General features: G+C 41.8%; 2 protein-coding genes across 2 annotated transcripts; one reads left to right on the forward strand and one right to left on the reverse strand.

Moving 5' to 3' along the window:
• The first annotated feature begins 2,157 nt into the window (after window positions 1-2,157).
• On the forward strand, window positions 2,158-6,705 carry gpr182 (G protein-coupled receptor 182). The gene is made up of 3 exons (XM_067527698.1): window positions 2,158-2,296; window positions 4,360-4,541; window positions 5,117-6,705. The coding sequence occupies exons 1-3, from the start codon at window positions 2,260-2,262 to the stop codon at window positions 6,209-6,211; spliced, it is 1,314 nt and encodes a 437-aa protein (XP_067383799.1). The 5' UTR covers window positions 2,158-2,259; the 3' UTR covers window positions 6,212-6,705.
• Window positions 6,706-6,788: 83 nt separating this feature from the next.
• On the reverse strand, window positions 6,789-13,681 carry LOC137139862 (zinc finger and BTB domain-containing protein 39). The gene is made up of 4 exons (XM_067527697.1): window positions 13,546-13,681; window positions 11,229-12,542; window positions 10,760-11,119; window positions 6,789-9,749 (listed from the first exon to the last, which is right to left on the reverse strand). The coding sequence occupies exons 2-4, from the start codon at window positions 12,504-12,506 to the stop codon at window positions 8,784-8,786; spliced, it is 2,604 nt and encodes an 867-aa protein (XP_067383798.1). The 5' UTR covers window positions 12,507-12,542; window positions 13,546-13,681; the 3' UTR covers window positions 6,789-8,783.
• Window positions 13,682-13,908: the final 227 nt, after the last annotated feature.

The following is a 13,908-nucleotide window of genomic DNA, read 5'->3' on the forward strand; positions in this document are numbered from 1 at the left end:
TGAAGCTCAGAGAAGCTCATTGGCTACTTTCACTAGTGCAGCTTCTGTACTATGATGAAGTGGAAATCTTCAGAAAGGTTATTTCTGTAAAGGTGGTCACATATTTTCTTTGCAACTACTTTTTCAAGGACTTTAGAAATAAAAGGGAGTTTGGATATCTGTCTATAATTGGTTAAATCACCATGATTAAGACAAGGTTTATTTAAGTAGTGGTTTAATTACAGCAACTTTATAAACCTTTGGTACATAGCCAGTTTGTAAAGATAGATTGATCAAGTATAATATGAACATGTCTATTAGAGGTACAAATCAGTAATATTTGGGGGGGGGGAACTTGTCAATTTTATTTTCCTAATAGCTACAATTTTATTCATAAAGAAAGTCATGAAGTTATTGCTGCTCAGAGTTAAGGGAAAACTAGGCTCAACAGAACTATGGCTACAGTGCTGAACAGAAACCGGGGGTTGTTCTTGGTTTCTTCTATTAATGATGAATAATATGTTGATCTGGCATCACAGAGAGCTTTTTTGTACGTTTTAAAACTGTTTTTCCAGGCTAAATGAGATTCTTCTAAAATAGTGGAATGACACTATCTTTCTAACTTTCATTACGCCAACTCAGTCTCCTCTGATTCACTGCTTTCTTTTTTAGAGGGGCAACAGTATCTAGTCTCGTACGCAGTGACGCTTCACAACCATCAACTAGATAATCAACAGGAGCAAAATAAAGGTGGTTACTTACCATAGTATTGACACATGGTGGTGAACATGATGAAGAAATAATTTCTTTAAATTTGTTCACAGCATTTTCAGATAGACATATGTTGTGGTGGATTTTCTGCTGTATAGTCCATTAATGTAAATTGAAATGTTATTAGGAAGTGGTCGGACAGAAGAGAGGAATATTGTTAAATTATCCGCTTCAATTCCATACGTAAGGACAAGGGTCTAACGTGTGACTAAAACAGTGAGTGGGTTTATTTACATTTTGGGAAAAAACAATTGAATCTAATAATGAATTAAACCCAGTGCTCAGACAGTTACTGTCAGCATCTACATGAATGTTAAAATAACCCACTATAATGACTTTATTTGTACTAAGCACTAAATCAGATAGAAAATCAGAAAATTCAATCAAAAACTCTGAATAAGGGACTGGAGGACGGTACACGATAACAAATAATAGTGGTTTTTGAGTTTTCCAGTTTGGGTGTGAAAGGCTAAGAGTAAGGCTCTCAAATGAGTTATAACTATGTTTAGGTCTAGGATTTATTGATAAGGTAGAATGAAATATTGCTGCTACTCCTCCACCTCAGCCTGTGCTTCTGGGAACATAATGATTAATATGACTTGGGGGAGTTTGACTCATTTAAACTGACATATTCTTCCTGCTGCAACCAGGTTTCAGTGAGACAAAATAAATTGAATTGATGATCGTTTATTAAGTCATTTACTAACAGAGATTTAGAAGAGAGAGATCTGATATTTAATAATCCACATTTAATAGTTTTGGGGTTTTTTCGGTATGAGTAGTCTTAACTTTTATAAGGTTATCAGGATTAACTCCTCTTGGTTTGAATAGTTTAGGTGATCGTGGATCAGACAGTCTGTATTGGCCAATAGAGACTTTATTGTAAATTTATTGTAGTTAAGATCATGACAGTCATTAAAATAATAAAATTCCCTGGGTGAAAAAATCCGATTCTACAAACATCTCAGACTGTTCATACCGAAGACTGAGATGCTGTGGACAATGGTCTCTTGCCGTCGAGTAGGCAGTTTGACCCAAACTGCCATTAACAAACTACGTAAGCGACGTCAAAGAAGCTAATCCTCATCAAACTATCATAGCAGCCTTACTTTTACTTCTTTTGTTGTAATTGCCGGACGTTAGCATGCAAACGGGCTAAGAGTCATTGGATTTACGTTAGTGGTTGTACTGATGAGCCTCACTCAAGAACCCCGAGAAGCTACTTTTGCACCTTTGCAGTTACATAACAGCCGTGAAAGTGCATGAAGTAAACATGTCTCTGAGTCTTTGGAGTAGTTTGCTGGTAGGGGAGCAGTGTTCTGCAAATCAAAATATCAGTATAACAGATAACACTGTAAGGGTCAGGAGCTGCTTTTTGGCTCACTCTTTTCCGAAGATGCATTTCTGCTGACTGGTTCCTTCCTGTTTCATCAGAGCAGACAGAATTCGCTGACCGGTGGTGTTTTCTGGTGTAACAACACACACAAAAGTGAATGGATTTCGGACAGGATGAGCCGTGAGATAGAAGGAGGGCATATTGAGAGTGGTGAGTAAGAGAGAAATTGCTGATGATCCCAAGAGGCAACAGGAACAGAACATTCAAAGTAAACAGCCTTGAAATCACGGCCAACTCAAACACGCTGCTTTCGCTACATGATGCTGACCTTAGCTTTACGTGAACTTTACATGTGTCTTTTACCAAAGACGTGTCTGAGCTACCTGACGAGAAGCCGCTCCGGCTACTTACTGGCATCTTTCCATCAGAAAAGAGGATACGGTCGCACTCGCTGCTCTATGTCCAAATTTAAACGAGTAGCATTTACTGTATTAGTGACAGTCCAACACTCGCAGCCATCACCCACACAGGCTGAAGTGAAGCCGACTGCAAGTTTTTAAAGGCCTACAACAATGTGATAATGAGGATGTGTGTGAGGTTAAAGAGCCCCCTTCCTCAGTGAGGCTCGAGTCCTCCAGGCTTCCCATCTCCCCTATACTCAGTCTGAGGGGGAATTTCCTGCCATTGTTCTGTTGCTCTCTGGTGCAGATTATTTCTGCACCTTTTCCCCCAAAGCCATTTACTGTGGATACAGGAGCATGGAAACTACATGTCACAGAAAAGTATTTAAACAAACTGTTAAACTAACCTGTAAAATCCATGTTGTTGATGTTGTTGTTGTTAATCCTAATGAAGTGAGACCCAGCTTCATGGAAAAGATGATTCTTCACCTACAGAAAGACTGGATGAAGTACTGTGTAATATCTTTGTTACATTTCTCGCAGGCATCCATGACCCTAGAGGATAAATCTTAATGACTTTGGTAAACGTCTGACAAAATTCGACAGAATACACATAAGTTGGTAAATCCATGTTACAGAGAGAGTGGATATGCTTCCCCAATAAGAAATTGAAGGTTCCCATCTTGAGGTAATGAATTGTTCGTTTACAGTACTCAGGTATTGTACTTATGTATAATTTTGAGGCACTTGTACTTGAGTGTAGTATTTCTATTATTAGTTTTACTCCACTACATTTATGTTACAGCCTTAGTTACTAGTTTCTTTTATAAGATAAAGATACTTATAAAAATATAATCAACTAATAGCTGATGTATTATTATGGATTAACCACTTGTCAGTACCTAGTTGTTAAAATCAGCCCAAAACGATTGTGTACTTTTAATACTTTTAATGCAGTGCTTGTTTAGGCAAGTACCTGCAGTTGACTATTGAATGTATGTACTTTTACCACTTCTCAACATTGTTTTTACTGCTAAGTAGAAAATACAGCAAGACTTCCTTTTACTATCTTATAATAATTAACCACACATGTAATTGGTAACTAAATACAGAAAAATCCTAAGCCCTAAAACAACTGTTTCACATTTAAATCACACATGCAAGACAAAAAAAACAAAAAAAAAACAATGTCAAACAGTGAGAAGGCAGAAAGAAGAAATGAGGTTCACCAATATACGCAAATACAACCACATTACAAAAGAAAACTAGAAACAGCTCATTGCCATTGTGCGCTTCCATGTACCGAGTCAAGTTGCCGGTCGCATGCTTGTCTGTCCAGACCCATATGCTGATCAGGTCCTTGAGTCCAAGTGAATGCTTGCTATAAATTTACTATTAATAGTTCAGTCGAGGAAATCTTGACAAGCATGGCACAGATGAGCACCGGAGTTTCGGGTGGGAGGAAAAGTTCACATCAGCTTAGTCCAAGCCATATATTAAGAATTGCCAACACAGAGATAAAAACTTTCAAATACTTTGTGAAAATTACTAGACATGTCAACAAACTGTTGCTAAGATGGGTGCAAATGCACCATCCTTGATGGTGCTAAAATCCACTATATAATCAGTTCAGCTCAAGTTTTTTTCTGCTAAATCTAAAAACATTTGCAAAAAAGTTTTAATGCAAAAGTTCTGATGTCTCTAAAATGATCAGACACTGTATAACGTTAATAGTGTTCCGGGTCCAAACAGTCATTAAGTCTTATTCTGTTTAGATTCCACTTTGAGTGTAAAATAGAAATTCTAGTAAACACTTTTGTCTCAACATATTTCCTTTTGCAACTGAAAGTATGTCTCGTGTGTGTGTCCTAGAACTATTACACAACTCCCCAGTACCCACTAAGGATGTCCTGTTCGATCTGTGTGGGTGTTTGTGTGTTGATGTGACTTGGGTGGGTGGAATCTGGTGGCTGCTTAATGCTCATATAGACCTCAGCATAAGACCTGGAAAGACCTACCATCTTCATCTCCTGTACACTCGTCATCACAACAAGGTAGGATTCTTTCCAGTTTAATTTTCATTTTTATGATTGATTATTTGAAATGCTCATTTCTAACAGGAATGTCACTAGTGATTATACATCACAATCAGTTTACAGCTCTCAGAGGCTACTGCTGCATAAAATGGTTGTAAACCATTGACGTTAAGTTGTGTAAACTGCCTCAAATGATGTCACTGGTCCGTTTTGGGAAATGTAGACCACGGGTTTTGACAAAACTACAATACTCCAATAAGGCTGCATCGTTTTTGACTTTTTGGTGCCATTTTTATTTTTATTTTTTCCATCACAAGTCTTTACCGTGTCATTTATCAGCGGAGAACTCTTCAAATGACAGCTAGTAATTATACAACCCAAATGTGTTCTCAGTGTGTCAGTAAGACATGTAGATGCTCTTTAATAACCCGTTTCAGTCTGTAACAATTCATTCACCTCAGCATTCCCCCCCCCCCCCTCCCCCCCTCCTGTGTTTCTGTTATGTAATGTCTGAAAACATAATCAGATTAACCCCAAAATAAATGAAACTCTGGCCAGATATGAAACAGTTTTGCTCTGCTTTTTCACTCTAGACCATGAGCTCCCACGAGCACAACCACTCCTTGGACTACCAAAATGGAACGCCGTGGTTTGTCTATGAGTGCACCATCGAGCTTGACAACAACCACAGACGCATATTTCTCTTCCTGCTCTATCTATTCACCTTCATGGTGGGACTGGTGGAGAATGCGCTGGTTGTCTGGGTCAACTGGCGCCGACGTCACTCAGCCAACGGGGTTCTCTTCTGCATCATCAACGTGAGCCTATCGGACCTGATGGTGATTGTGATCCTGCCCTTCTTTATGATGGAGGTGACCATGGACAAGGTTTGGCTGTGGGGCCGCTTCCTCTGCAAGTTCACCAACCTTGTCTATGTGGTCAACTTCTACAGCAGCTCCTTCTTTCTGGCCTTCATGACACTGGAGCGCTATTTGTCCCTGACCAGACCCTTGTCTCCAGCCTTATTCCCTGTGGTGGGACGGCGGCGCTGGGTGCTCTGTGGAGGTGTGTGGGTCTTCTCCTTTTTCCTGGCTCTGATGGAGAACGTCCACGTGGATCTTCTCGAGTGGGATGAGCCGGGCTGCTATATGCTCCCTGAGCATAACTTCACCGAATGGTTTGTGTCTGTGGCTTTCCTTTGCCTGCTTTTCCAGTTTCTGGGCCCTGCTGCTGTCATCATCACCTGTAACGTGCTGATCGCTCGAGCAGTTAAAACTGCTCCTGATGTCCAGGACCGGCGGGATGTATGGCTGGTGCACGTGTATTCCCTGGTGTTTGTCACGTGCTGGCTGCCCTACCATATGGTCATGTTCCTGATGATCATAGACGACCTCGACCCATACGTCTTTAGCTGCAACACAGTGGAAGTCCTCTACTTCTCATTCAGTGTGGTGCAGGGCCTGTCTCTTTTCCACGTTGTAGCCAACCCCATCCTCTATAACTTCCTTAGCAAGAGCTTCCGCAACAACTTGATCAACACTGTGTTGAATTACATACCCAGAGAGGTGGCTGCGGACCAGGTTGCAGTGGGAAACCAGTCTAACGCTCCCAACGTTAGCAGCGGAGAACCTGGGAAGCAGCGCAAGTTGAGTAGATCCAGCACCAGCGAGTCTGACTTGGGATCATAAGAGGAAAAAGAAAAAAAAAAATGTAGCTTCACACGTGAAGATTTCAGCACAAGAGAATCTACTCTCAGTGCATGTAGAGAGTACAAGAGAGACAGACTGTGCATGTGTCACGTCACTCTGGTCAGTCTCATCGCTTTTTGTAATTTAAGAGATGGGCTCATCAACACCTTCCTCTCATAATCCATTTCCTGTTTTTCTTAATCACATATCTGGTGAGTTTTACCCAGAGGAAAGAAGGAAAAGTTGTTTTTTCCTTAAAGCGGCCCAAAACCCACAGGAACTCATGGCCACATCAGGAATGTGTGTAAACACATCTGCCGTCTGTCTAGTGTTCGATAAGAGCAATCCTCCTATGTGAAAATGTAGCTGAACAGACCCGTTTTATTTTATAACAGAAAGAAGCACAGCTGACTTTAGCAAATGCTTATTTATCTGTTTCTGCTGCTTTAGCTTACATGTTCTTTTAAAATGCAATAAACCTCACTCAAACATTTGCTGAAGTTTGAAACTCCGAGTTGAACTTTGCGCTTCATCGTAATAGCAGAGCAAAACAATGAAAAAAGCAATGGGACGTACATCGTTGGAAGCTTCATGTGTTTATTTTACTGAATTTGCTGTTCTTGCACTTGGCTCTCTCACTTCTCGCTGTTACTTTTCATCTTAATTGCATTTACTTCCATTTCTGTCCCCATCTGGAATGTCATATTCAACATTTTAAAACGGTAAGTAGACAGAAAAAGGAAAAGGTTGTCACTCCACAATAGCAGGAAGAGACCAGAGTTTTGAAAGGGCAAAGGTAACGAGCCCCTGGAAGCAGAAGGTTCACAATATAATGCAGATTTCTGCAAGTGGTAATAAATGGGATTTGATGTGAAGAACATCGTAAAAAGTTATCAAGAGATAAAAAATAAAAAAAAATCATATGGTGCGATAACAGTCTTCCTCGTTTACTCTTAAGGCCAACATTTAAAGATTCATAGCTTTAGAAACACAAATTGAAAAATATAAAGGCATACTGATAATAAATAGTCGTACTGCTGTCATAAATATGAGGTAAGTCACAAATACCAAACAGAAATGTGATGGGCACTTAAATATCATGTTTCTATGGTGCAACATGCTACACATGCTCTAAACAAACACACGTCATGTATTTTAAATGGCATTTTCTCAAAGCCTCTATAAAGACAGTGGTGGATGAAGTATTCAGACCATTTACTTTAGTAAAAGTATCAGCACCACAGTGTAGAAATACTCTGTTAATATTAAAAGCCCTGCATTCAAAAGTTTAAAAGTACAAAAGGACAAAAGGATTAGCTCAAAAATACTTGAACTATCAACAGTGAAACGTAGCGGATATAATCACTGCTTCATCATGTGTATAACCTTAATGTTGCAGCTGGTAACAATGGAGCTTATTGCTGACTGCATTTACTGTCTTGATATGTTTTGGATCTAATAATTATAATGCAAATTACTTTTTGCACTGCTGGTAACTTGTAAATGTCACCCCAGGAATTAATAAATGATTATACCACATCTTAATTAATCTTATTCCAAATAGGTCTAGTTATTAAAGATATGTATTAGCATAAAAGTACACATTTGCCTCTGGAATGTAATGAAGTCAAAAGTGAAGGAACAGAAACTTGCAGGTCATCCACAAACCGCAGGGTCAGTGGGTCGATGCCCAGCTCTTCCTGGCCACACTTAAATCACTTAAATGGACGCTCTCCTCAACCACAATTTACCAGTAGGATCAACAAAGTATTTTAAATTTTTAAAAGTTAAAACTGCACTTAAGTAAATGTACTTCGTTACCTTCCACCACCACTGCATACAGATGCCTTTTTGTACATTGAAAAACATTTTTTAAAACACACAAATTAACTCCTTCATGTGGCTGGTCACACATGTTGAAACTGTGGAGTGGACATAAAAATCGTACTGCGTTAAAACAGTAGCTGCAAAATTAGGAAAATAATTTCTATGCTACAGTGAGGCGCTACTTTAAGAACAGTGTAATTATCAATCACTGACATTAAAACCTATCCTGACATTTAAGTTAGAAAGATACAGACATGTTTGGAGTAGATGACAGAAGCAGCACTGCATGGCTGTCAACTACTCACCAGCTTCCCTTCTTTCACTGACACAGAAACAGGACACACTGCCCTCATGTGGCGTCTTTTTGTCTTAGCTCAAAGAGAGACTTGGTGACCAACATCTGGCAGGTGACACGTCCACTACATTCTAAAAGTTCATTATTGAACTGAAATAATTTACTCATCCTCACCAACTTTCAGCAGTAATTCATAAGTCATTTATGAGGCAGAAATTTCAAATATTCTCTGGTTTCAGCTTCCTCAAAGAGAAGATTTTGGATGTCATTGTAAGTTATGGGCAACCGTGGCAACTTTTTTTTTTTTGCTGCATTTTACAAACTAATTGATAATTTCGTTTATGAAATCAGTGATGAAAGTTACAGCCCTAGTCTATAATATGCAGTATATGGTCCGTGACAACCAGGCAGTCAAGACAGGACAGAGAAACCAGGTCAACACAGGGTCGATCAGGTGTCCACAGTGGGCAGCGGTTCTTTAGAGTGATCGTTGTACATAAAGGTCTGCTCGATGTTAAAGTCCGGGGGCAGGTGGTCTTTGTGGAGCTCCATATGTGACGAGACCAGCTTCAGCGTGGAGAAGTACAGGCCGCAGATGGTGCATCGGTACATGAGAGCACCGGCGTGCGTCTTCAGGTGGCAGATCATGGTGGAGCGCCCTCTAAAGAAGCGCAGACAGACTTTGCACTGGTATGGTTTCTCCCCAGTGTGTATACGGAGGTGATAGGTGAACTCTCCAGAGTGCGCAAAACGTTTCCCACAGTAACGACACCGGTACCATTTTCCACGCACACCTGGAGCTCCACCTCCCCCATCCTGCCCAGAGCTCCCGTTGGTCAAACCTCCGGATGACAAGCTGTGTACAGGCCCCTGAAAAAACTTATCTTGTACATTGAAGCCCATTCCCAGGCCCAGGTTGCTCATTTTAACAAGGCTGCCAACGTCCCGTGGAGATGTGGAGGAGCAGGAAGATGGCGGGCACTCCAAAGACTGATCAGCTTTGCGTTTGCCCACCCAGCCCTGGCTCCCAACACCACCTCCACTCCCCAGGGACTCCGTGTGCAGACTGACGTGGTACTGAAAGGCAGAGGAGGAGCGAAACGTCTGTGGGCAAAGAAAGCAATGCAACTCCTCCACTCCTGCCAAACCTCCACCCCCGACTCCGACTCTGTAAGCTCTCAGTGCAGACCGCTCCCTCTCTTTAGCTGCTGCCTCCTCAGCATGTGTGGTCATGTGTCTGTCCAGCAGGGAGCGCTCTACAAAGCAGAGGGCGCAGTGTGGGCAGGTGAAGACTGGAAGAGAGAGGTGAGCAAGGGCGTGCCACAGCAGGGAGCAGAGCGAGAGCTGCGGGAGGTGGCACACGCCACAGCTTAGGCTCTGGGGACACACATGGCCCAGCAGGTGGTCTCTGACAGTCTGAAGAAACAAACATGAGAATCTCATGAAAGCAGAAGGTGGAGCAGTTGGTTAAAGAGCATTACAGATTCAGACTTTCTGCCCACGTAAATGTCAGATGGTCCAATGTGAATAATGAGAGTTGTCTGGCATTAACTGGTTAGAAGAACACATGTCCCAACATACCATGTATTTCATTCTGACTTAAATGAGAAAAGACATATTTTCAGTTTACAATTTCCCTCATAAATAACAATGTACTACAGTATATTTTGTGATAATTATATAAATATTTCTTCACACCCCTATTAATTACTGCTCACACTTTTATGAAACATCCCTTGTTGGTGATATATTTCTGAATGTCCCATAAGATTTGCACATAAAAAACTGGACCAAATTCGCAAAATGTCAAAGATGTTAACTATTTTGCTATTTTGCTTTACAAACACTTTACAAATGTAATCCTTTTTATTTTAGGTTTTAGCAAGCAGTGAATATTGGAAATGTCCTGAATCAGTTTCTTTGGCCTAGATCGGATCCAATTTCTTTAATACTAGATAACTGTCGAAATGGATTGTGATCTGACTAACTATAAGTATAGTTAGTCATTCAACAGTGAATGTTAAATGAAATAATATCTGACACATAAAAAACACACCTGCATAATAAAACACACCTTATTTTTCAGGAGCTACTTAAACCAATAATTGGAGGCTCTGGTTCAAAAGTATTGGTATTTAGGCTTTGATTATTAATATGATATGCGTGAATAGCAAGATAACTGGGACAATTCAATTAATTAAATGATGAGACAGGATCCTCTAGAGTCAAGATAAATCCCTATGCTGGATTCTTTGGAACAATAGAACCACTCAGTTTAAAAGGCGAAGAAGTTGATTGACAGAAAACGTTTTAATCCTCTAACATATGGAAAAATATATGCATGTTCCCAATGGATTCAAAAATCTATCATTATGTGTGGAAATGGATCTGGCTTGATTTGAAACCCATGTTAAATGTCCACTGACCTGGAAGTCCTTGCTGAGAGTTTTGGTGCAGACTGTACACTGCAGCTCGGAGCTCAGGCCTTGGCTGCTGTTGGTCAACGCCCCCTGTGGTATAGTGTAAGTAGAGGATGTCTGACGATGGTGACGGAGCAGTTTGTTTTGGGTGCAGAACTGCAGGTGACACATGTCACAGTTGAAGAGCTGCACCCCAACGTGGGAGAGGCAGTGGGTGACACTGGCAGCATGGTCTGAAAACGAGGCCCCACACACTCTGCAGAGCCCAAGCTCCGTCACATGGGTCTCAGCGTGTCTTCTGATGGCTGCTGGGTCTGCTGGGAGAGGCACTGCACAGGCTTTACATGACACCATATTTCCTGTCTCCTGAAAAACAACAACAGTCTTTCTAATGTGGGAGCTTATGATAATATAAGTGTTGAGTTAATTAACTGATTTGGACAATTTTTTGGAGTTGACTAAAAGAAAACATTACCTGGCTGCTTGAGTTCCCAGCTTCTCCGTTCTCTACACAAACCAGGTCGTCTTCATCCTCCTCTTCATCTACCTCCTCTATGAAGTTCTCATCATCGCTCAACTCAATGATCTCGCCTGCCAGCTGCCTCCACTGCTCCTCCTCCGTTCCCTCAATTGCTCCATTACCTTGCAGGGCCTCCGCCTCCTCCACACTATCTCCTTCCTCCTCCTCTCCAAATATTCTGCTGTCCCTCTGAACACCCACCACACTGCTTTGCACCGATCCCACATGGTGGCTGCCTAGAGGCTCTCTTGAAGAGGAGGTCGGGGTGCAGGCCTCAGCTCTTAACTGTGCCGAAGAGTCGGGGAAGGAGCAGGACTCAGATGGTGCAGGGTCACTGCTCTGAGGCAGAGAGCTGACCCTGGTCTCAGAAACCATTTGTCTGTCTCTGTCACTTTCTTCACAACTGCCTCCTGCCCTTTCTTCCTCCAGCCCCTGCTCAGTCTTCAGCTGCAGCAGAGGACCTGGTGGAAGGGTGCCTTCACCCTGACTTGAATGACTGCTGCTAGCTAAAAGATGTGCTCCTGGTAGTTGATGGTCTGCTGACATCTGCCCATAGCCAATATGAGACTGGACGTCTTCTGCTTTCAGGTCCAGAGACAGAGCTCCGGTGTCAACTTCACGGCTTGTCCTGGCTATCTGCGCTTGAAGGAATGGTGAGGGAGCAGTAGCAGGTGTTGGCGCGGCAGACGGACCAGCCGACGAAGACAAAGATGAGCAGGAGGCAGCAGAGGAACATACAGATGGTGCCGATATAGAAGCTGCACCAACAGCTGCCACCGAAGACACAGAAGCAGCAACCATGGAAGATTCTACATTGATGTCTCCATGACTGATATCTTTACAGTTCGCAGACACAGAAGCTTGCAGATCAGGGAAGGTAGCATGACAGGCCCGCACCAGTTCACTAACGCCCAGCCTCTCAGCCAGCTCATAGAGTACCCCGACATCTATGAGATCAGTGAAGATCTCCCCCGTGTAAACAAACGTCAGCACCTTCTCAAAGTTGGCCGGGGAGATAAACTCCAGAGAAAAGGCAGCGGTGGACGACGCCGGAGCCCGGGTAAACAGGTTGCGGAAGTATGTTCCGCCGCAGGCCAGTACCGCACGGTGTGCTGGGAACGTGCGGTTTCCAACTTGCAGGAACACATCACAGTAACGACGAGATTGGCGGCAGCGGTTGAGCTCAGCGAGAAGGCTGGCAGCATGGCCGGAACCCTGCAGCCGGATCCTCATCCCTGCTGCTCCAGATCCTGGTGCATTACAGTCCTACTGTAGGACCACACGAGACACATAGGAGCAGAAAGAAGAGGGCGTACTTTCATCTGATGATGGTCCGCACAAACTCAAGTGCTTCTGAATTTGGCTTTTCTGTTTGCCACTGCCTTTTATACAAACACATTTTTCAACTCTTTCACCTGCTTCAACTGTTTAAACTGCTTTGTAGCCGTTTCTTCGGGCTTCAATCCTGTTTTAAGTCCATTTAGTTACTGAGGAACGTTTTAATAAACGAGGCAAAAACAGAAGAAACTGATTTGTTCCTGCAGCTCCTGTGGGCAGCTTATGCTTTTTTCAAGTTTGGGCAGTTGTTGAGGCAGGAAACATGACAACTATTCACTTATAATCACAGGCCCTGGAAGAATTCTCTCCTGATTAATATGCTGGATTTATTTCAGCTTATCTTTAGCTTCCACCTAAAAACCACTTTATTACTTTATTACCACTTTATTACAATAGGAAGTGACAAACCCAAATTGTGCTACAGTTTTAAGATGCCGTTCAGATTAACTCTAAATAATGAAACATCAATTTGGTAACATGTCACAGATGTCATTCTGGTCATACTGATGGTGTTTTGATAAACTGAAATACTAAATGCATTAGTCAACAGTGACATTTTTTTTAGAATAATTAACAAATTCGAGCACTATTCAATGCTCTTGCTCTAAAATGCTTGAGGGATTAATTTGTTTTTACCAAAAAATAATCGATATGTTAGTTATTGTTTAAAAAAAATAATAGAAACTTTGGGTGATTTAACAACTCAAGAAATAAACTAGAGAAATAAAAAGCTTCACTAGTGTTTCCCTGCTGGGGTTAATAACAGCCGTTCAACCAGGAGCTAACGGAGCTTAGCCAGTTTCCACTAAACAGACACATTACATCAACTCTGTTCACCTACAGCTACATGAGACACGTTCAAAACGTCTGTTCTCCACAAAATTCAATCTCTCGTTTATGTAACTGCGCCGTTTGCACGGCTACTGTCGCTTACCCATTGGAAATTTTTGTAAACGGTGCATATTCTTCTGTTTTCTTGTGTTTTCACAGGGACTCCGGTGGTGGTCTTGGTCTTCTTCTGCTGCTTCATTTTTTTTTCTTCTTCTTTTGCTGTTGTTTCTTCTTCTTCGTCTGAGTTGTACGACAGTTGTTATTCTTCATGACGCATTACTGCCACCTTGTGGTTTTAGCCTTCGTCAACGTACTTTTATTCCACATTCCACATTTATTTAATTAGTCTGGTTTAATACATACTCAGATATCCGCAATGGCATTTAACACCAATTGCTCCACAAAAGAATCTACGAGCCTAAGCTTGTGTTTTAACCAGTCCATAGACAACATATTGTAATCTTGA

Source organism: Channa argus, chromosome 13 (assembly GCF_033026475.1).
Source record: "Channa argus isolate prfri chromosome 13, Channa argus male v1.0, whole genome shotgun sequence".
In the NCBI taxonomy this organism is placed as follows: Eukaryota; Metazoa; Chordata; class Actinopteri; order Anabantiformes; family Channidae; genus Channa; species Channa argus.

What these genes read in the sequence shown, in the direction of transcription:
- gpr182 (XM_067527698.1), top strand. Translation starts at nt 2,260, where the DNA reads ATGAGCCGTGAGATAGAAGGAGGGCATATTGAGAGTG. An exon ending in AGGAGGGCATATTGAGAGTG is followed by an intron (nt 2,297 to 4,359) that starts GTGAGTAAGAGA and finishes TGTGTGTCCTAG; the next exon opens with AACTATTACACAACTCCCCA. An exon ending in ACACTCGTCATCACAACAAG is followed by an intron (nt 4,542 to 5,116) that starts GTAGGATTCTTT and finishes TTTTCACTCTAG; the next exon opens with ACCATGAGCTCCCACGAGCA.
- LOC137139862 (XM_067527697.1), bottom strand. Translation starts at nt 12,506, where the DNA reads ATGAGGATCCGGCTGCAGGGTTCCGGCCATGCTGCCAGCCTTCTCGCT. An exon ending in CTGGGAACTCAAGCAGCCAG is followed by an intron (nt 11,120 to 11,228) that starts GTAATGTTTTCT and finishes GTTGTTTTTCAG; the next exon opens with GAGACAGGAAATATGGTGTC. An exon ending in CTCTCAGCAAGGACTTCCAG is followed by an intron (nt 9,750 to 10,759) that starts GTCAGTGGACAT and finishes TTGTTTCTTCAG; the next exon opens with ACTGTCAGAGACCACCTGCT.